This window comes from Oncorhynchus mykiss, unplaced genomic scaffold (genome assembly GCF_013265735.2).
Source record: "Oncorhynchus mykiss isolate Arlee unplaced genomic scaffold, USDA_OmykA_1.1 un_scaffold_223, whole genome shotgun sequence".
Lineage (NCBI taxonomy): Eukaryota > Metazoa > Chordata > Actinopteri > Salmoniformes > Salmonidae > Oncorhynchus > Oncorhynchus mykiss.
In genome coordinates, this window is record NW_023493692.1 from 359234 (window position 1) to 380222 (window position 20989).

General features: G+C 40.2%; 2 protein-coding genes and 1 long non-coding RNA gene across 3 annotated transcripts; 1 reads left to right on the forward strand and 2 right to left on the reverse strand.

The window, feature by feature from the left end:
- Positions 1-235: 235 nt before the first annotated feature.
- Positions 236-4910, reverse strand: LOC118948170 (zinc finger protein 568-like). Its single transcript, XM_036973159.1, has 2 exons — positions 4401-4910; positions 236-1880 (listed from the first exon to the last, which is right to left on the reverse strand). The coding sequence occupies exons 1-2, from the start codon at positions 4690-4692 to the stop codon at positions 721-723; spliced, it is 1452 nt and encodes a 483-aa protein (XP_036829054.1). The 5' UTR covers positions 4693-4910; the 3' UTR covers positions 236-720.
- A 4608-nt stretch (positions 4911-9518) lies between these two features.
- LOC118948166 (zinc finger protein 2-like) lies at positions 9519-15759 on the reverse strand. The gene is made up of 4 exons (XM_036973146.1): positions 15406-15759; positions 14164-14191; positions 13732-13785; positions 9519-11149 (listed from the first exon to the last, which is right to left on the reverse strand). Exons 1-4 carry the CDS (start codon positions 15757-15759, stop codon positions 10023-10025), a joined length of 1563 nt encoding a protein of 520 aa, XP_036829041.1. The 3' UTR covers positions 9519-10022.
- Positions 15760-17095: 1336 nt separating this feature from the next.
- On the forward strand, positions 17096-18284 carry LOC118948163. The gene is made up of 2 exons (XR_005042074.1): positions 17096-17937; positions 18007-18284. It is a non-coding gene; the product is annotated as an uncharacterized LOC118948163 (long non-coding RNA).
- The last annotated feature ends 2705 nt before the right edge of the window (positions 18285-20989 follow it).

Sequence of the window (20989 nt, forward strand, 5' to 3'; positions counted from 1 at the left end):
CATCAAAACTATGAAATAACACATATGGAATCATTTCGTAGCCAAAAAAGTGTTAAACAAATCTAAATATATTTGAGATTCTTCAAAGTAGCCACCCTTTGTCTTGATGACAGCTTCGCACACTCTTGGCATTCTCTCAACCAGCTTCATGAGGATGTCACCCGGAATGTATTTCAATTAACAGGTATGCCTTGTTAAAAGTTAATTTGTGCATTTTCTTTCCTTCTTAATGTGTTTGAGCCAATCAGTTGTGTTGTGACAAGGTAGGGGTGGTATACTGAAGATAGCTAAACGATAGTCCATCATTACTTTAAGATGTGAAGGTCAGTGATTCCGGGAAACATTTCAACAACTTAAAGGAAAAGAGAAGAGTCAGAACAATTCTCAGTCAAAAACAACAGCCAGAACAAAACCTCTGTATTTGTTCAGGTCCTCTAACACTACACAGCCCATTCAAATAAGAAAAGCTTGATGATGAGTTGGTTATATGAATCAGCTGTGCTAGGGCACAAACCAAAACCTGCCCCCAGAAAACACATCCACAAACACAATACTTTATAATACATGCAGGAGGGAAAACACTGGAAAGTCAAGACACATTCAGAGTGTCTGGGGACTACTGACCCACCATGAATTGGGCCTTCATCTGTCCTCTGTTCAGTCTATATCTGTCCTATGTCCTACTGTTCAGCAGCCTACATCTGTCCTATGTCCCACTGTTCAGCCTACATTTGTATCTCCTGTGTGTATTATCTCATGTCTTTTCATGTGTCTTAACTGGGTAAAACTCTTTCCACACTGGGAGCAGTGATGAGGCTTCTCTCCCGTGTGCGTCCTCTCATGTCTTCTCAGGTCCCCTAACCAGGCAAAACTCTTTTCACATTGGGAGCAGTGGTATGGCTTCTCCCCTGTGTGTATTCTCTCATGCTGGTTCAATTGTCCTTTCAGCTTAAAACTCTTTCCACACTGGGAGCAGTGATGAGGCTTATTTCCTGTGTGTGTCCTCTCATGTTTTTTCAGGCTCGCTAACAAGAAAAAACTCTTTCCACACTGGGAGCAGTGGAAATGCTTCTCTAGCTTCTCCCCTGTGTGTATTCTCTCATGCACTTTCAGGTATTCTTTAAGGTTAAAACTCTTTCCACACTGGGGGCAGTGATGAGTCTTATTTCCTGTGTGTGTCCTCTCATGTCTTTTCAGGCTCGCTAACAAGGAAAAACTCTTTCCACACTGGGAGCATTGGAATGGTTTATCGCCTGTGTGTGTCCTCTCATGTCTTTTCAGGCACCCTGATGAGGAAAATCTCTTTACACAAAGGGAGCAGGGGTAAGGCTTCTCCCTTGTATGCAGTATCTTATGCTCTTTCAGATTTTCTAACTGGGTAAATCTCTTTCCACACTGGGAGCAGTAGTAAGGCTTCTCTCCTGTGTGTATTCTCTCGTGTATTTTCAGGCTCCCTAACTCTGTAAAACTGTTTTCACACTGGGAGCAGTGGTAAGGCTTCTCCATTGTGTGATTTATTTCGTGTATTTTCAAGCTCCCTAACACAGTAAAACTCTTTCCGCAAAGGGAGCAGTGATAAGGCTTCTCCGCTGTGTGCAAAGTCTTGTGGCCTTTCAGGTCCCACAACTGGTTAAAACCCTTTCCACAGTGGGAGCAGTGGTACGGCTTTTCTCCTGTATGTATTCTCTCATGCCGTTTCAAGTTTCCTAACTGGTTAAAACCTTTTTCACACTTGGAGCAGTGGTATGGCTTTTCTCCTGTGTGTATTCTCGCATGTGTTTTCAGGTCCCCTAACTGGTTAAAACCCTTTCCACAGTGGGAGCAGTGGTGTCGTCTTGCTGGTTTGGACGTCCCTGGTTCCTCTGAGTCTGGTCTTTCTCCTGCAAAAGACATACTGTTTATTTAAATAGAGACCTCAATGAAACCTCCACAACTATCTTGCGAGGAGGTTGAATTCAAATCAGATCCCTCAATAATATTATTATTTGACCCTGCTAGTCATCTATGATTGTTTGAACATCTTGGCCATGTAGTGTTATAATCTCCACCTGGCACAGCCAGAAGAGGACTGGCCACCCCTCAGAGCCTGGTTCCTCTCTAGGTTTCTTCCTAGATTCCGGCCTTTCTAGGGAGTTCTTCTACATCTGCATTGCTTGCTGTTTGGGGTTTTAGGCTGGGTTTCTGTATAGCATTTTGTGACATCGGCCGATGTAAAAAGGGCTTTATAAATACATGTGATTGAATAACCCGAGGCCAGATTACAACAAAAAAAATCTAATTTAAAATAATCTTGGTGTAATTTGAATAAGTAGGAGTCATTTTTTTACTTTTCCAAAAGCTGAAGGTTTACTGAAAATGACTTGCATTGCTACAGGAAGGACGAGAGGAATCATGGCATTGACAAACTATATTTGGTGGAGCCAAATCTTTTAGCCCATTCCAACTCTAGTGGAGCTGTGGCAGTAATGAGCTGTGTAGTAGCCTGTATTCTGGTTATCTGTGATAGTAATGAGCCGTGTAGTAGCCCTATCTGATTATCTGTGGTAGTAATGAGCTGTGTAGTAGCCCTATCTGATTATCTGTGGTAGTAATGAGCTGTGTAGTAGCCCTATCTGATTATCTGTGGTAGTAATGAGCTGTGTAGTAGCCCTATCTGATTATCTGTGGTAGTAATGAGCTGTGTAGTAGCCCTAACTGGTTATCTAATAGACCTAGGCCAACGACACATCATTTATTTCCTCAGCTTTCCTCCGCTGTGGCCTCAGTTTGCCTTTCACTCCTCATTGAATTTTTCCATCTTGGTATTGTTTTCTCAATCTCACTTCCTGTGAGATGTGTCATTCCGAATATATATATATATGATTGACAAATAGCATAGAATCAGACTTTCCAAAATTATTCACATTTTAAAAGCTGCAACATTAGGATTTTAAACACGTCATTAGAACAGTTTGGAAAATACTCGTCATAACTTTTTGTCTTCATGCTGTTATGATATTTAAATTAGTAGGTTATTTTTTGGTCGTTTGGTTCCAATTGGGGGCGGGGCTTGCATGCATAATTTCTGTCTTGATAATGCTTTGTTATAAATGTTTGTTCAAATTTCTCATGTGATTTTTATATCTTGCTATTGTTCCTTCTCTCTCTCATTATTACTTGAGGGTTCCCATGTTTTAGGTTATTCAAAAACAACTAACTTTCTGATAAAGCCTAGAACCCTGTTAGATGTATCTATTGTTTGATCATGAAATAGCGCGACACGAGAAATCTAACCCGCATTAAACTGAGTGTCTTAATAGACCAAGTCGTATCACCGCCCCCAGGTGGTGAAGGTAGGAAACAACACATCCACTCCGCTGAGCCTCAACACTGGATCAAATGGAGAGAAAATAGAACATGTGAGCAATAAGACACCCGAGTGTCCGCTATAAAAAATAGACTTCAGCTATTGGCCCAGATCATCCAATGTTCAACAGAGAAAATAATAATTTCTGATTGGATATTTTGCACTCTTTTATACAGACCCCTTGACTTTTTCCACATTTTGTTACATTACATTCTTGTTCTAAAAAGGATTACATTTATTTTACTCCGATTTTTATTCTACACACAATAACCCACAATGACAAAGCGAAAACAGGTTTGTATACATTTTTGCAAATGTATAAAAAAAATAAATCTGGAACTGATTTACATAAGTATTCAGACCCTTAACTCAGTACTTGATGAAGCAGACTCACTCTACCCCTGATACCAAATTAATTTTTGTTGAGGTCGGCAGGTAGCCCAGTGGGGCGGATAGATCATTGGACCAGTAGCCGAAAGGTTGCAAGATCAAATCCCTGAGCTGACAAGGTAAACATCTGTCCTTCTACCACAGAACAAGGCAGTTGTTGTTGAACCCACTGTTCCTAGGCCGCCATTGAAAATAGCATTTTGTTCTTATTAACTGACATGTCTAGTGAAATAAAGGTAAAAATAAAAACAATTAAAAGGTGCGAAAATGAACTAAACGATTTGGTATCTTTTTGATTATGGAAGATTGAATACGCGCACGTGAAACTGTTTGCTTGGAATAATTTGTAGCTGTCGTTTCTATCTGAGCATTAGAGAACCCCCGACTCAGTTTCCCTCCCAGAAAACAGATGCATGGGTGGCTTGACCACCTTTTGCGAATTACGGCTCATTTGACCAAATAAAATAAAATTGATTTATATAGCTCTTCTTACATCAGCTGATATCTCAAAGTGCTGTACAGAAACCCAGAATAAAACCACAAACAGCAAGCAATGCAGGTGTAGAAGCACGAAGCACTTGACCGCAGTCTTTAACACGACACATTAGTTCAATAGTTAAAACAACTACAGAGTTTTTTCCACTGTTTTTAAAATAGCACTTACTGGTGTTAATCAGATCTCCAGTCTCCTCCAATGTGACAGTAATCTCCCCCTCCTCCTTCATTCCCTCTTTCACTCTTAAAGATTCTTCCTCTTCTTTCACCGTAACTTCTTCCTCTTTCAATGTAAATTCTTTCTCTTTCACTGTAACAGCCTCATCCTCTACTTCTTGTTTAACTGTGACAGCCTCCTCTTCCTTCTCCTCTTTCACGGGTGCTTCTTTCTCCTCTTCTTTAGCAGGGAGGGAGTAGCTTAGTGAACTCATGGTCGAGGATGTTAGAAAGCTAGTTAGCATTAGCCTAATGTTACTTAGCTAGAGAGCTAACAACGTAAATAGTACATTAAATAGAGTAATTTGTAAATACGCAGACAGTGTGTTTAAAACTCTGAGGTTAATATACACAAAAATGGCCAAAAGGCTTCAATGTTTTAGTTTTATGTTGGCTAGCACTCTACCGAGGTGGATGAATTGCGGTTGTCGAAAAAACATCCCGTCCACTACATTATACGTCACGGAAGAGGCATCACCTGAAAGACTCTCATCGTCACCTGCTGTCTGGAGTGAGTAACACAGTTGAACAAAAACAATATTCTGGAAAACAACGTAAAAAAATAATTGTTAAATAATAATTGTTAAATAACCAGTTCTCTTACTTCTTACAGATATTAATTTCCTCTACGCAAATGTAGAGGCTGAATAGGGATTTGTACATTATGAATAAACCCCGTTAGGAATCAACCCTGTTAGCTTAACCCCAACCTTAACCCCATAAACCCAACCCCTAGCCTAGCTAATGTTAGCCACAACGCATAGAAATTGGTAACATATCATACGAAATGGATGGACATCCACAAACTAATACATACCATACGATTGGTAACATATCATACGAAATGGATGGACATCCACAAACTAATACATACCATACGATTGGTAACATATCATACGAAATGGAGTGTCTCGGCTTTACACGTAATTTCAATGAAAATTACAATTGAACCAAAGTGGAATAGACGTTGAATTGACGTCTGTGCCCAGTGGGTTGCTAGTTATAAATATATTTGATAGTCTAGTGTCTTGCTACCAAAGCAAGCCAGCTAGCTACTAGCAAAGTAAATATGACATTAAATGGGACAACCAGCCATATCCGAGAGAAGTGCGTTTAAAACACAGCGGCAAATATACACAGAAAGCGCGGTAGCCATTTCCTGCAGTCATTTATGCTGCAATTATTTATTTATTTAAATGTATTTCAGAATTTAATTGTAAATAAAGGCTCATTCAAACATCCCGACAAAAATCTGGTGTTTCTATGTCAAACAGTTTTGTTATATTTCTTCTGTGATGTATATAGAGTGTAATAAACAAACCCAAAACGTGTCTTCTTTTTTTGTTGTTGCCCGTAAACCATGTATGTGAGACGTATACTTTTATTTAAAAGTGTATTTGTTTTGAGACGACCAAGAATCACTCTGTGTGACCCTGATTTAGCCCCCTTTGCAGTAAAAGGTTAAGAGCCTCAATGTTTCGGGTATGTTGGTTACCAAGGTAACCGACTAGCTGTTGTTGAGGAAGCGTCCCGTCCACTAGATTATACGTCACACTGGCCACACCATTTACTACCGACCGAAGTTGGTAATGCGCTGAACTAGGAAACTCAAACATTCCTGACTTGCTGATTAGTTGAACGCAAGTTTCCTAGTTCCGACTAGCACGTGAACGTGGTAAAAAAACTTTATTTTATTTTCAGACAAAACTCTTTATTTTTCATGTATTTTTATTTAAAAAACTATATGGATACGTACAAAAGAGAAGCATGTGTTGATCAGAACAGATTTTTAATGAGCAAGTTTTTAAAACAGGCTACTATACTACACATCTGCATTTAGGATATAAATCAAACAGATCATCTCACAATATGCAGCTGGATCTATACTGCTCCTACATAGTATAACAATGCAATGTATTTAACGAACAGACTAGGTCTATACTGCTCCTACATAGTATAACAATGCAATGTATATAACGAACAGACTAGGTCTATACTGCTCCTACATAGTATAACAATGCAATGTATATAACGAACAGACTAGGTCTATACTGCTCCTACATAGTATAACAATGCAATGTATATAATGAACAGACTAGGTCTATACTGCTCCTACATAGTATAACAATGCAATGTATATAATGAACAGACTAGGTCTATACTGCTCCTACATAGTATAACAATGCAATGTATATAATGAACAGACTAGGTCTATACTGCTCCTACATAGTATAACAATGCAATGTATATAACGAACAGACTAGGTCTATACTGCTCCTACATAGTATAACAATGCAATGTATATAATGAACAGACTAGGTCTATACTGCTCCTACATAGTATAACAATGCAATGTATATAACGAACAGACTAGGTCTATACTGCTCCTACATAGTATAACAATGCAATGTATATAACGAACAGACTAGGTCTATACTGCTCCTACATAGTATAACAATGCAATGTATATAACGAACAGACTAGGTCTATACTGCTCCTACATGCTTGCCACAGATTGCGTGCAAGGATTTGAAATCATCACAGCACAGCTACATCATTCCATACATCAGAGGGGTGGGGAGGCAGGGTAGCCTAGTGGTTAGAGTGTAGGGGCGGCAGGGTAGCCTAGTGGTTAGAGTGTAGGGGCGGCAGGGTAGCCTAGTGGCTAGAGTGTAGGGGCGGCAGGGTAGCCTAGTGGTTAGAGTGTAGGGGCGGCAGGGTAGCCTAGTGGTTAGAGTGTAGGGGCGGCAGGGTAGCCTAGTGGTTAGAGTGTAGGGACGGCAGGGTAGCCTAGTGGTTAGAGTGTAGGGGCGGCAGGGTAGCCTAGTGGTTAGAGTGTAGGGGCGGCAGGGTAGCCTAGTGGTTAGAGCGTTGGACTAGTAACCGGGAAAGTTGCAAGTTCAAACCCCCGAGCTGACAAGGTACAAATCAGGTACAGTGAATTTGTTCTTTAACTGACTTGCCTAGTTAATTAAAGGTAAAATAAAAAAAAATAAGAGAACTGACTAAACATCTCACCAATTGCTCTACCAGGTACAATGGAAAGCTTGTCAAAAAATCTGAAAGAAGCAGATGAGCAGATGAAGCCACACCAGATGGGACACCAATGTAGAGTTGGGCTGTATGTTGTGATTAAACAGTGAAATAAGACGAGTACATGTGAAGTTGTTTGTTACTTTTTTTAAATTTTAAATACTAAGTACTTTCACAACTATTTTAAATACTAAGTACTTTCACAACTATTTTAAATACTAAGTACATTCACAACTATTTTAAATACTAAGTACTTTCACAACTATTTTAAATACTAAGTACTTTCACAACTATTTTAAATACTAAGTACATTCACAACTATTTTAAATACTAAGTACTTTCACAACTATTTTAAATACTAAGTACTTTCACAACTATTTTAAATACTAAGTACTTTCACAACTATTTTAAATACTAAGTACTTTCACAACTATTTTAAATACTAAGTACTTTCACAACTATTTTAAATACTAAGTACTTTCACAACTATTTTAAATACTAAGTACTTTCACAACTATTTTAAATACTAAGTACTTTCACAACTATTTTAAATACTAAGTACTTTCACAACTATTTTAAATACTAAGTACATTCACAACTATTTTAACTACTAAGTACTTTCACAACTATTTTAAATACTAAGTACTTTCACAACTATTTTAAATACTAAGTACTTTCACAACTATTTTAAATACTAAGTACTTTCACAACTATTTTAAATACTAAGTACTTTCACAACTATTTTAAATACTAAGTACTTTCACAACTATTTTAAATACTAAGTACTTTCACAACTATTTTAAATACTAAGTACATTCACAACTATTTTAACTACTAAGTACTTTCACAACTATTTTAACTACTAAGTACTTTCACAACTATTTTAAATACTAAGTACTTTCACAACTATTTTAAATACTAAGTACTTTCACAACTATTTTAAATACTAAGTACTTTCACAACTATTTTAAATACTAAGTACTTTCACAACTATTTTAAATACTAAGTACTTTCACAACTATTTTAAATACTAAGTACTTTCACAACTATTTTAAATACTAAGTACATTCACAACTATTTTAAATACTAAGTACATTCACAACTATTTTAAATACTAAGTACATTCACAACTATTTTAAATACTAAGTACATTCACAACTATTTTAAATACTAAGTACATTCACAACTATTTTAAATACTAAGTACTTTCACAACTATTTTAAATACTAAGTACTTTCACAACTATTTTAAATACTAAGTATATTCACAACTATTTTAACTACTAAGTACATTCACAACTATTTTAAATACTAAGTACATTCACAACTATTTTAAATACTAAGTACTTTCACAACTATTTTAAATACTAAGTACTTTCACAACTATTTTAAATACTAAGTACATTCACAACTATTTTAAATACTAAGTACATTCACAACTATTTTAAATACTAAGTACATTCACAACTATTTTAAATACTAAGTACATTCACAACTATTTTAAATACTAAGTACATTCACAACTATTTTAAATACTAAGTACATTCACAACTATTTTAAATACTAAGTACATTCACAACTATTTTAAATACTAAGTACTTTCACAACTATTTTAAATACTAAGTACATTCACAACTATTTTAAATACTAAGTACATTCACAACTATTTTAAATACTAAGTACATTCACAACTATTTTAAATACTAAGTACATTCACAACTATTTTAAATACTAAGTACATTCACAACTATTTTAAATACTAAGTACTTTCACAACTATTTTAAATACTAAGTACATTCACAACTATTTTAAATACTAAGTACATTCACAACTATTTTAAATACTAAGTACATTCACAACTATTTTAAATACTAAGTACATTCACAACTATTTTAAATACTAAGTACATTCACAACTATTTTAAATACTAAGTACTTTCACAACTATTTTAAATACTAAGTACATTCACAACTATTTTAAATACTAAGTACATTCACAACTATTTTAAATACTAAGTACATTCACAACTATTTTAAATACTAAGTACATTCACAACTATTTTAAATACTAAGTACATTCACAACTATTTTAAATACTAAGTACTTTCACAACTATTTTAAATACTAAGTACATTCACAACTATTTTAAATACATCCAAATCATTGTAATATTTATTATTGTACTGTCTTTCACATTCTTAATATCATATGTAGTTGAAGAATTTGTAAATACATTCCATTATTCAACTGGGTGTTTTTTCATATCTAGGTGATGTAATAATGATCTGTAAACACTGGTTTTGAAATGAATGAAGCCCTGCTCCAAAGACGTCTTCTACCCCCGTGTGCGTCTCTCATTTTCTTTCAGGCCCCTTAACTGAAGAAAACCCCTTTCTACACTGGGAAGCAAAGGTGAGGCTACACTCATGTGTGTGTCCTCTCGTGTATTTTTAGGTGCACTAACTGCACAAAACCCTTTCCACACTGGGAACAGAGGCTCAGGCTTCTCTCCTGAGTGTGTCATTTTATGCGTTTTCAGGCTCACTACCCAGTTAAACCCCTTTCCACACAGAGCACTGGAATGGTTGTTCTCGTGTGTATTCTCATATGCTCTTTCAGATGCCATGAGTGAATATATCCCTTTCCACACTGAGAGCATTGGAAAGGCCTCTCTACTAAGTGTGTTCTCTCATGTGATTTCAGATCCCCTGATGAGAAACATTTCTTTTCACACTTAGAGCATTGATACGGTTTCTCTCCAGTGTGTGTTCTTTCATGCACTTTTAAATGCCCTGACTGTCCAAAACTCTTTCCACACTGAGAGCAGTGATGAGGCTTCTCCCCTGTATGTGTTCTTTCATGATCTTTCAGCTTCCCTCTCTGGGTAAAACTCTTTCCACACTGGGAGCATTGGAATGGCTTCTCTCCTGTGTGTATTCTTTCATGGTCTTTCAGATGCGATGACTGGATAAATCCCTTTCCACACTGAGAGCATTGGAAAGGCCTCTCTACTAAGTGTGTTTTCTCATGTGATTTCAGGTACCCTGATGACAAAAATTTCTTTTCACACTGGGAGCATTGATATGGCTTCTCTCCAGTGTGTGTTCTTTCATGCACTTTTAAATGCCCTGACTGTCCAAAACCCTTTCCACACTGAGAGCAGCGATGAGGCTTCTCACCTGTATGTCTTCTTTCATGATTTGTCAGCTTCCCTCTCTGGGTAAAACTCTTTCCGCACTGGGAGCATTGGAATGGCTTCTCTCCTGTGTGTATTCTTTCATGCTCTTTCAGATGCGATGACTGGATAAATCCCTTTCCACACTGAGAGCATTGGAAAGGCCTCTCTACTAAGTGTATTTTCTCATGTGATTTCAGGTCCCCTGATGAGAAAAAATTATTTTCACACTGTGAGCATTGATACGGCTTCTCTCCAGTGTGTATTCTTTCATGCACTTTTAGATCACCTGACTGTCCAAAACCCTTTCCACACTGGGAGCAGTGATAAGGCTTCTCCCCTGTATGTGTTCTCTTATGTTGTTTCAGGTGCCCTAACCGGATAAATCTCTTTCCACACTGGGAACAGTGGTGGGGTCTTGCTGGTTTGGATGTCACTGGGGCCGATTCCCCCGTAGGACTCTTCCTAGTGTCAGAGCGAGAGTCTGGCCTCTCTCCTGTCAAAGACAAACATAGTATTTGGTTAAAACAGAATGAATGAAACCTACACATGATAAAAATGTCTTATGTGGTTTAATCAAGTCTAGATTCCTCATTAGAAAATAAGTAGTTTGGATCCTGAATGGATCCTGAATGCTGATTGGTTGATACACATTTGCAATAATCCACTGTTAATACATGTTAAAAGTTCCATTTGAATTATCCCAAAAGATCCACTGCCCCACAGCCCAGCCAGGCCATGTATAAACTAATCTCCACTGCCCCACAGCCCAGCCAGGCCATGTATAAACTAATCTCCACTGTCCCACAGCCCAGCCAGGCCATTTATAAACTAATCTCCACTGCCCCACAGCCCAGCCAGGCCATTTATAAACTAATCTCCACTGTCCCACAGCCCAGCCAGGCCATTTATAAACTAATCTCCACTGCCCCCAGCCAGGCCATGTATAAACTAATCTCCACTGTCCCACAGCCCAGCCAGGTAATTTATAAACTAATCTCCACTGCCCCACAGCCCAGCCAGGCCATTTATAAACTAATCTCCACTGTCCCACAGCCCAGCCAGGTAATTTATAAACTAATCTCCACTGCCCCACAGCCCAGCCAGGCCATTTATAAACTAATCTCCACTGTCCCACAGCCCAGCCAGGTAATTTCTAAACTAATCTCCACTGGAAGAAAAACATATAAGCATACGGTCATGATTAACCCATGGCTACTAGTCTAACATTTGGTTTGGAACAGAGGGACATCATTAACCCATGGCTACTAGCCTACCATTTGGTTTGGAACAGAGGGACATCATTAACCCATGGCTACTAGCCTAACATTTGGTTTGGAACAGAGGGACATCATTAACCCATGGCTACTAGCCTAACATTTGGTTTGGAACAGAGGGACATCATTAACCCTTGGCTACTAGCCTAACATTTGGAACAGAGGGACATCATTAACCCATGGCTTCTAGCCTAACATTATTATCAATACACTATAAAGGACTGTTTCAACCCTGTGGATTATCATCAACACACTATAAAGGACTGTTTCAACCCTGTGGATTATCATCAACACACTATAAAGGACTGTTTCAACCCTGTGGATTATTATCATCAACACACTATAAAGGACTGTTTTTTTGTTTGTCTCAGGTAAAGACGATAACTATTCTCTGTCTTAAATGTTATAGATTATTTACGTATTAGCGTATCTAAGGTTTAATTATAAATGTTGTTTGACTAAGTTTGGATAAGTTTATGAGTAATGTTTGGGGTTCATTCATTTGTATGCATTTTGATGAAGGGAAATCGGTGGATTATTGACTGAAGGGTGCCAGCTGAACTGAGTTTTTATGGATATAAAGAAGGACTTTATCTAACAAAATGACCATTTGTGATGTATCTGGGACCTTTTGGAGTGCCAACAGAAGAAGATCCTCAAAGGTAAGGCATATATTATATCGCTATTTCTGACTATCGTGTCGCAACTGCCTGCTTGAAATCTGGGTTTCATGTTCTTTGTATGTGGGGCGCTATCCTCAGATAATCGCATGGTTTGCTTTCGCCGTAAAGCCTTTTTGTAAACTGACACCGGGGCTGGATTAACAAGAAGTTAAGCATTATTTTGATGTATTACACTTGTATTTATATGACTGTTAAATATTTATACTTCTGTTGTTTGAATTCCATGTGTTTTTTAATCGTTTTGATGTCTTCACTATTATTATTCTACAATAGAAAAGTCAAACATTTTTAAAAAAAACTTGATTGAGTAGGTGTTCTAAAGCTTTTGGCCAGTAGTGTAGAATAATATCGGCAATACAGACCACATTGAAGTGTCTGGAGTTTAGTGTGCCTGTTCTAGAGTCTTGTAAAGAGAGGGGGGTTGACTGGGACAGGCAATGTAACATCCATAATGTTTTTAGGAAAAGGTTTTGTAAAACAAGCACCTTACATCAGATCATCTTGAAACTTTCTCTCTAAAGCTAACTTTCATCAAGGATTTATATGGTCTATTGGTTTCTCTCTAAAGCTAACTTTCATCAAGGTTTTATATGGTCAATTGGTTTCTCTCTTTTCATTGGCAGAATCCTTTTTCAGTGTTATGATATTCATTACATCCATATACACTACTCTATCTTCCTGTCAACTACCAGAACTCTGCTGGTTGTCCTGGTAACAGATACCAGTCTATCTTCCTGTCAACTAACAGAACTCTGCTGGAACACTGTAAAGTCCATGGAGAATAAGAACACCTCCTCCCTGCTGCCCACTGCACTGAAGATAGGAAACACTGTCACCACTGATAAATCCACCATAATTGAGAATTTCAACAAGCATTTTTCTATGGCTGGCCATGCTTTCCACCTGGCTACTCCTACCCCGGTCAACAGCACTGCACCCCCCACAGCAACTCGCCCAAGCCTTCCCCATTTCTCTTTCTCCCAAATCCAGTCAGCTGATGTTCTGACAGAGCGGCCAGTCTATCTTCCTTTCAACTAGCAGAACTGTGATGGTTGTCATGGTAACAGATACCAGTGGACAGATCTATTTATTTGTTCAAACTAAACTACAGCACTTACTTTGATGAGTCAAATCTGATCCTTTCTTCTCTTCTCCTCCTCTCACAGTTCCACTCAGCCCCGTTGTTTTCCTGCAGTCCACCAGCAGCACAGACAACCTCTTCATACCCAGCAGTAAGGTGCTACCAGGAGAGGCACGATACAGGGACTCCGGGAGGGAGGAAGGGCTAGCGTTGTCCTGGTAACCATAAAGAGGGAACACAGACACATATCATTATGGATGCTGATGTCACTGTTGTCATAAAGTTCTTTACATAAACCCAGCCCCCGATAGAGCAAGCTGTATGCTAGACCAGACCAAGCTGTACCATCTTGTGTTCTGATCTGGAGAGACTCTTCTCTTCCTCGTCAGCATCAGGATGTTGTTGAGGCTCCCCAGAGGATCCAGGATAGTCGTGTCTCTCTCCTGTGTGAACAATCATAGGGTCTTACAAGAGGCATTAATATCTCTGAACAGGGCCTACAATTTAATGAGAAGATTAACGAGAAGTGTATCTTTAAAATGGTGGATAATACTTGTATGTTTGAGGAATTTTAATAATGAGATTTCTGTTGTTTGAATTTGGCGCCCTGCAATCGCTAGCATCCAGAACGATCCCAGAGAGGTTAAGGACTGTTTCAACCCTGTGGATTATCATCAACACACTATAAAGGACTGTTTCAACCCTGTGGATTATCATCAACACACTATAAAGGACTGTTTCAACTAGAGGTCGACCGATTATGATTTTAACGGCAATACCGATTTATTGGAGGACCAAAAAAGACCGAGTGACGTTTGAAACACTATTAGCTCACACCCAGCTAACCATTTCACAATAATCTACAGGGTTGAGTTTTTTCAATTCAATAACGCCATAGAGATTTCAATCGGATCGGCCTGTCTAACCTTATAGGCCTAACTCAAATACTACGGACCTAATAAACGCCATAGAGATTTCAATCGGATCGGCCTGTCTAACCTTATAGGCCTAACTCAAATACTACGGACCTAATAAACGCCATAGAGATTTCAATCGGATCGGCCTGTCTAACCTTATAGGCCTAACTCAAATACTACGGACCTAATAAACGCCATAGAGATTTCAATCGGATCGGTCTGTCTAACCTTATAGGCCTAACTCAAATACTACGGACCTAATAAACGCCAGAGATTTCAATCGGATCGGTCTGTCTAACCTTATAGGCCTAACTCATACTACGGACCTAATAAACGCCAGAGATTTCAATCGGATCGGTCTGTCTAACCTTATAGGCCTAACTCAAATACTACGGACCTAATAACGCCAGATTTCAATCGGATCGGTCTGTCTAACCTTATAGGCCTAACTCAAATACTACGGACATAAGACATTTTCTCCAATCTGGGCGTTTCCTTCTCTCCCTATAGCGATGCTGTTTTTCAATGTTAACGTTTTGTTGATGGCCCTCTGTCTTTGTAGCTTTAACAATTCCTACAATACAGAATCAATTATTCAAGTGTAGAACTTCAGTACAATACCCCTTAAAAAACATTATTTTTTAAACAACTGCAGAGTTTGTGCCACTGTTTTTAAGACAGTACTCACTGGTGTTAATCAGATCTCCAGTCTCCTCCTCCTCTTTCACCGTGACAGTCATATCTTCCTTTTCTTCCTCCTCTTTCACTCTAAAAACGTCCTCTTCCTCCTTCACCAACACAGCTTCTTCCTCCCCTTTCCATGTGACAGTCATCTCCCCCTCCTCTTCCTCCTTCACTAAGACAGCTTCTTCCTCCCCTTTCACTGTGACAGTCATCTCCCCCTCCTCCTTCACTAACACAGCTTCTTCCTCCCCTTTCACTGTGACAGTCATCTCCCCCTCCTCTTCCTCCTTCACTAACACAGCTTCTTCCTCCCCTTTCCCTGTGACAGTCATCTCCGGATCCTCGCCTTTCACGGTGATATCATCCTCCTCTTCCTCTTTCATGATAATGTTCAGCCCCAGAGCCTCTTTTTCCGACCAGCAGACCTCTTCTTTAATAGGGGTCGAGTAGCTTATTGAGCTCATGGTGGTGGATGTTAGTTGGCTAGCTAGTTAATTAGCATTAGCGACTAACGTAGTGCTAGGCTATCTTAACACGTTAGCTAACAACATATTTTTGACATTTAATAACTAGTAAGCAGACAGACTGTGTGCTTAAAACCCTAATATACACAAAATGGTGAAAAGAGCTCCGATGTTTTGGTTTGTATGTTTGCTAGCAAGCTAACGAGTCCGTCTTGCTGTTGAAAAAGCTTCCCGCTCCGTCCACTAGATTATACGTCACGCAAGAAAAATTACTTGAAAGACTCACATCGCCATCTGCTGACTGGAGTGGGTAACGCAATTTTGGAAAATATTCACTACACCGTGTTTATTCTGCCAAACAATATGTCATAACAAAATAACCAGATATTTGTTTCCTTATGTAACGGATGTGAAGTGGCGGTGGTGCGAGGTAAATAGCGTTTCAATCAGCCAATGGCCAGAAATGTCAAACTACAGAAACAAACAATCTAAGATGACAGAAAAGTGAACAATGAAATATGATCACTTGTCTTAAAGGGATAGTTTCATGGTTTTAGCTTTTCATCCAAACCAAGTTTTACTAAACTGGTTGTTTAGCAACATCTCTAACCTCCTGGATCTAAGCTTTATTTACTAAACTAGTTGTTTAGCAACATCTCATCTCCTGGCTCTAAGCTTTATTTACTAAACTGGTTGTTTAGCAACATCTCTAACCTCCTGGCTCAAAGCTTTATTTACTAAGCTGGTTGTTTAGCAACATCTCATCTCCTGGATCTAAGCTTTATTTACTAAACTGGTTGTTTAGCAACATCTCTAACCTCCTGACTCAAAGCTTGATTTACTAAACTGGTTGTTTAGCAACATCTCTAACCTCCTGGCTCAAAGCTTTATTTACTAAACTGGTTGTTTAGCAACATCTCTAATCTCCTGGCTCTAAGCTTTATTTACTAAACTGGTTGTTTAGCAACATCTCTAATCTCCTGGCTCAAAGCTTTATTTACTAAACTAGTTGTTTAGCAACATCTCATCTCCTGGCTCTTTGTTGCAATATAGTGGAGATGGAACCAGTTAGAGATGCATTTACAATGAGGAAGGAGCGAGAAGGGCAGACCTCTTGTCCCATACTTTAAAACATTCAATTAACCTTCTTCACACACACACACACACACACACACACACACACACACACACACGGTTATATCAACGCTTTATTAAATTAGGCTGTCTCATAAACATGGTTATATCAACGCTTTATTGTGATTGGTTAGGCTGTCTCATAAACATGGTTATATCAAAGCTTTATTGTGATTGGTTAGGCTGTCTCAAACATGGTTATATCAACGCTTTACTGTGATTGGTTAGGCTGTCTCATAAACATGGTTATATCAACGCTTTATTGTGATTGGTTAGGCTGTCTCAAACATGGTTATATCAATGCTTTATTGTGATTGGTTAGGCTGTCTCATTGTTGCGAGAATTATGTTCTCAATGTTCATAAACCACTTTAATTAAACTACTCAGTCTGCAACCCAGAATTTGTAAGATTCTGGTTAAATGAAACAGACGGAGGCCCAGCTATGATAGTCAAAATGTTTATTCACGAGAGCGCTAGTCCGTTGCACAAAACCATTCATATTATACGGGCTACTTACGCACTTACATTCACACACAGACAGTAGGTATAATACGCACATACTGTATCCCCACCCAGCCGACAAAGATTAGGGAGACCGTGGGAAGCACTCCTTGTCCTCCCTCAAGATTAGGGAGACCATGGGAAGCACCCCGTGTCCTCCCTCAAGATTAGGGAGACTGTGGGAAGCACTCCCTGTCCTCCCTCAAGATTAGGAGGGACTTGAGAAGTACTCCCCGCCCTCTCCCAAGGCCCCTAGCAAGGTTGGCACCGAATTTTGCTCAGACAGTCTGTGTTTTAAGATACTATAAAGATATATTGTACAGATATATTGTTTTACTCTAATTCTGACTAAAACTACACACATCATTAATTATGCTTTTACTGACAAACTACACACATCATTAATAATAATTTTATGATTCTAATCAATTTCATACAATTACATGGTTTCAGGGTGGAATATTCTAATCATTAATTTAAACATATATAAATTCCATTAACACTCATTCACATGGCTATATCAAAGGCTGTCTCACTGACAGGTAAAACGTGAACTGCAGTTTACAGACAAGAGAAGGACATGGCTATATAAAAGGCTGTCTCACTGACAGGTAAAATATGAACTGCAGTTTACAGACAAGAGAAGGAAAGAAGAAGAGAACATATATTCTGATGGCAGCCAAGTTGGATGGTGGACAGGGTTAATAATGGTGAGTTGGATGGTGGACAGGGTTAATAATGGTGAGTTGGAGGGTGGACAGGGTTAATAATGGTGAGTTGGAGGGTGGACAGGGTTAATAATGGTGAGTTGGAGGGTGGACAGGGTTAATAATGGTGAGTTGGAGGGTGGACAGGGTTAATAATGGTGAGTTGGATGGTGGACAGGGTTGACCATGGTGAGTTGTAGGGTAGACAGGGTTGACCATGGTGAGTTGGATGGTAGACAGGGTTGACCATGGTGAGTTGCAGGGTAGACAGGGTTGACCATGGTGATGGTGAGTTGGATGGTAGACAGGGTTGACCATAGTGAGTTGGATGGTGGACAGGGTTGATCATGGTGAGTTGGAGGGTGGACAGGGTTGATCATGGTGAGTTGGATGGTAGACAGGCTTGACCATGGTGATGGTGAGTTGGATGGTAGACAGGGTTGACCATGGTGAGTTGGATGGTGGACAGGGTTGATCATGGTGAGTTGCAGGGTAGACAGGGTTGACCATGGTGATGGTGAGTTGGAGGGTAGACAGGGTTGACCATGGTGAGTTGGATGGTGGACAGGGTTGATCATGCTGAGTTGCAGGGTAGACAGGGTTGACCATGGTGATGGTGAGTTGGAGGGTAGACAGGGTTGACCATGGTGAGTTGGATGGTAGACAGGGTTGACCATGATGATGGTGAGTTGGATGGTAGACAGGGTTGACCATGGGGGTGGTGAGTTGGATGGTAGACAGGGTTGACCATGGTGAGTTGGATGGTAGACAGGGTTGACCATGGTGAGTTGGATGGTAGACAGGGTTGATCATGGTGAGTTGGATGGGGGACAGGGTTGACCATGGGGGTGGTGAGTTGGATGGTGGACAGGGTTGACCATGGTGAGTTGGATGGTGGACAGGGTTGAGCATGGTGATGGTGAGATGGATGGTGGACAGGGTTGATCATGGTGATGGTGAGATGGATAGGGTTGACCATGGTGATGGTGAGATGGATGGTGGACAGGGTTGATCATGGTGATGGTGAGATGGATGGTGGACAGGGTTGATCATGGTGAGTTGGATGGTAGACAGGGTTGATAATGGTGAGTTGGATGGTAGACAGGGTTGACCACGGTGAGTTGGATGGTAGACACAGTTGACCATGGTGAGTTGGATGGTAGACAGGGTTGATCATGGTGATGGTGAGTTGGATGGTAGACACAGTTGACCATGGTGAGTTGGATGGTAGACAGGGTTGATCATGGTGAGTTGGATGGTAGACAGGGTTGATAATGGTGAGTTGGATGGTAGACAGGGTTGACCACGGTGATGGTGAGTTGGATGGTGGACAGGGTTGACCATGGTGAGTTGGATGGTAGACACAGTTGACCATGGTGAGTTGGATGGTAGACAGGGTTGATCATGGTGAGTTGGATGGTGGACAGGGTTGACCATGGTGAGTTGGATGGTAGACACAGTTGACCATGGTGAGTTGGATGGTGGACAGGGTTGATTATGGTGATGGTGAGTTGGATGGTGGACAGGGTTGATCATGGTGAGTTGGATGGTGGACAGGATTGACCATGGTGAGTTGGATGGTAGACAGGGTTGACCATGGTGAGTTGGATGGTAGACACAGTTGACTATGGTGAGTTGGATGGTAGACAGGGTTGATCATGGTGAGTTGGATGGTAGACAGGGTTGACCATGGTGATGGCGAGTTGGATGGTGGACAGGGTTGACCATGGTGAGTTGGATGGTAGACACAGTTGACCATGATGAGTTGGATGGTGGACAGGGTTGATTATGGTGATGGTGAGTTGGATGGTAGACAGGGTTGACCATGGTGAGTTGGATGGTAGACAGGGTTGACCACAGTGATGGTGAGTTGGATGGTGGACAGGGTCAACAATGGTGAGTTGGATGGTGGACAGGGTTGATCATGGTGATGGTGAGTTGGTTGGTATGCAGGGTTAATAATGGTGAGTTGGATGGTAGACAGGGTTGACCATGGTGATGGTGAGTTGGATGGTGGACAGGGTTGATCATGGTGAGATGGATGGTGGACAGGGTTGATCATGGTGATGGTGAGATGGATGGTGGACAGGGTTGACCATGGTGATTGTGAGATGGATGGTGGACAGGGTTGATCATGGTGATGGTGAGATGGATGGTGGACAGGGTTGATCATGGTGAGTTGGATGGTAGACACAGTTGACCATGGTGAGTTGGATGGTAGACAGGGTTGATCATGGTGAGTTGGATGGTAGACAGGGTTGATCATGGTGAGTTGGATGGTAGACAGGGTTGACCATGGTGATGGTGAGTTGGATGGTGGACAGGGTTGACCATGGTGAGTTGGATGGTAGACACAGTTGACCATGGTGAGTTGGATGGTGGACAGGGTTGATTATGGTGATGGTGAGTTGGATGGTGGACAGGGTTGATCATGGTGAGTTGGATGGTGGACAGGGATGACCATGGTGAGTTGGATGGTGGACAGGGTTGATCATGGTGAGTTGGATGGTAGACACAGTTGACTATGGTGAGTTGGATGGTAGACAGGGTTGATCATGGTGAGTTGGATGGTAGACAGGGTTGACCATGGTGATGGTGAGTTGGATGGTGGACAGGGTTGACCATGCTGAGTTGGATGGTAGACACAGTTGACCATGGTGAGTTGGATGGTGGACAGGGTTGATTATGGTGATGGTGAGTTGGATGGGGGACAGGGTTGACCATGGTGAGTTGGATGGTAGACAGGGTTGACCATGGTGAGTTGGATGGTAGACAGGGATGACCATGGTGAGTTGGATGGTAGACAGGGATGACCATGGTGAGTTGGATGGTAGACAGGGTTGACCATGGTGAGTTGGATGGGGGACAGGGTTGATCATGGTGAGTT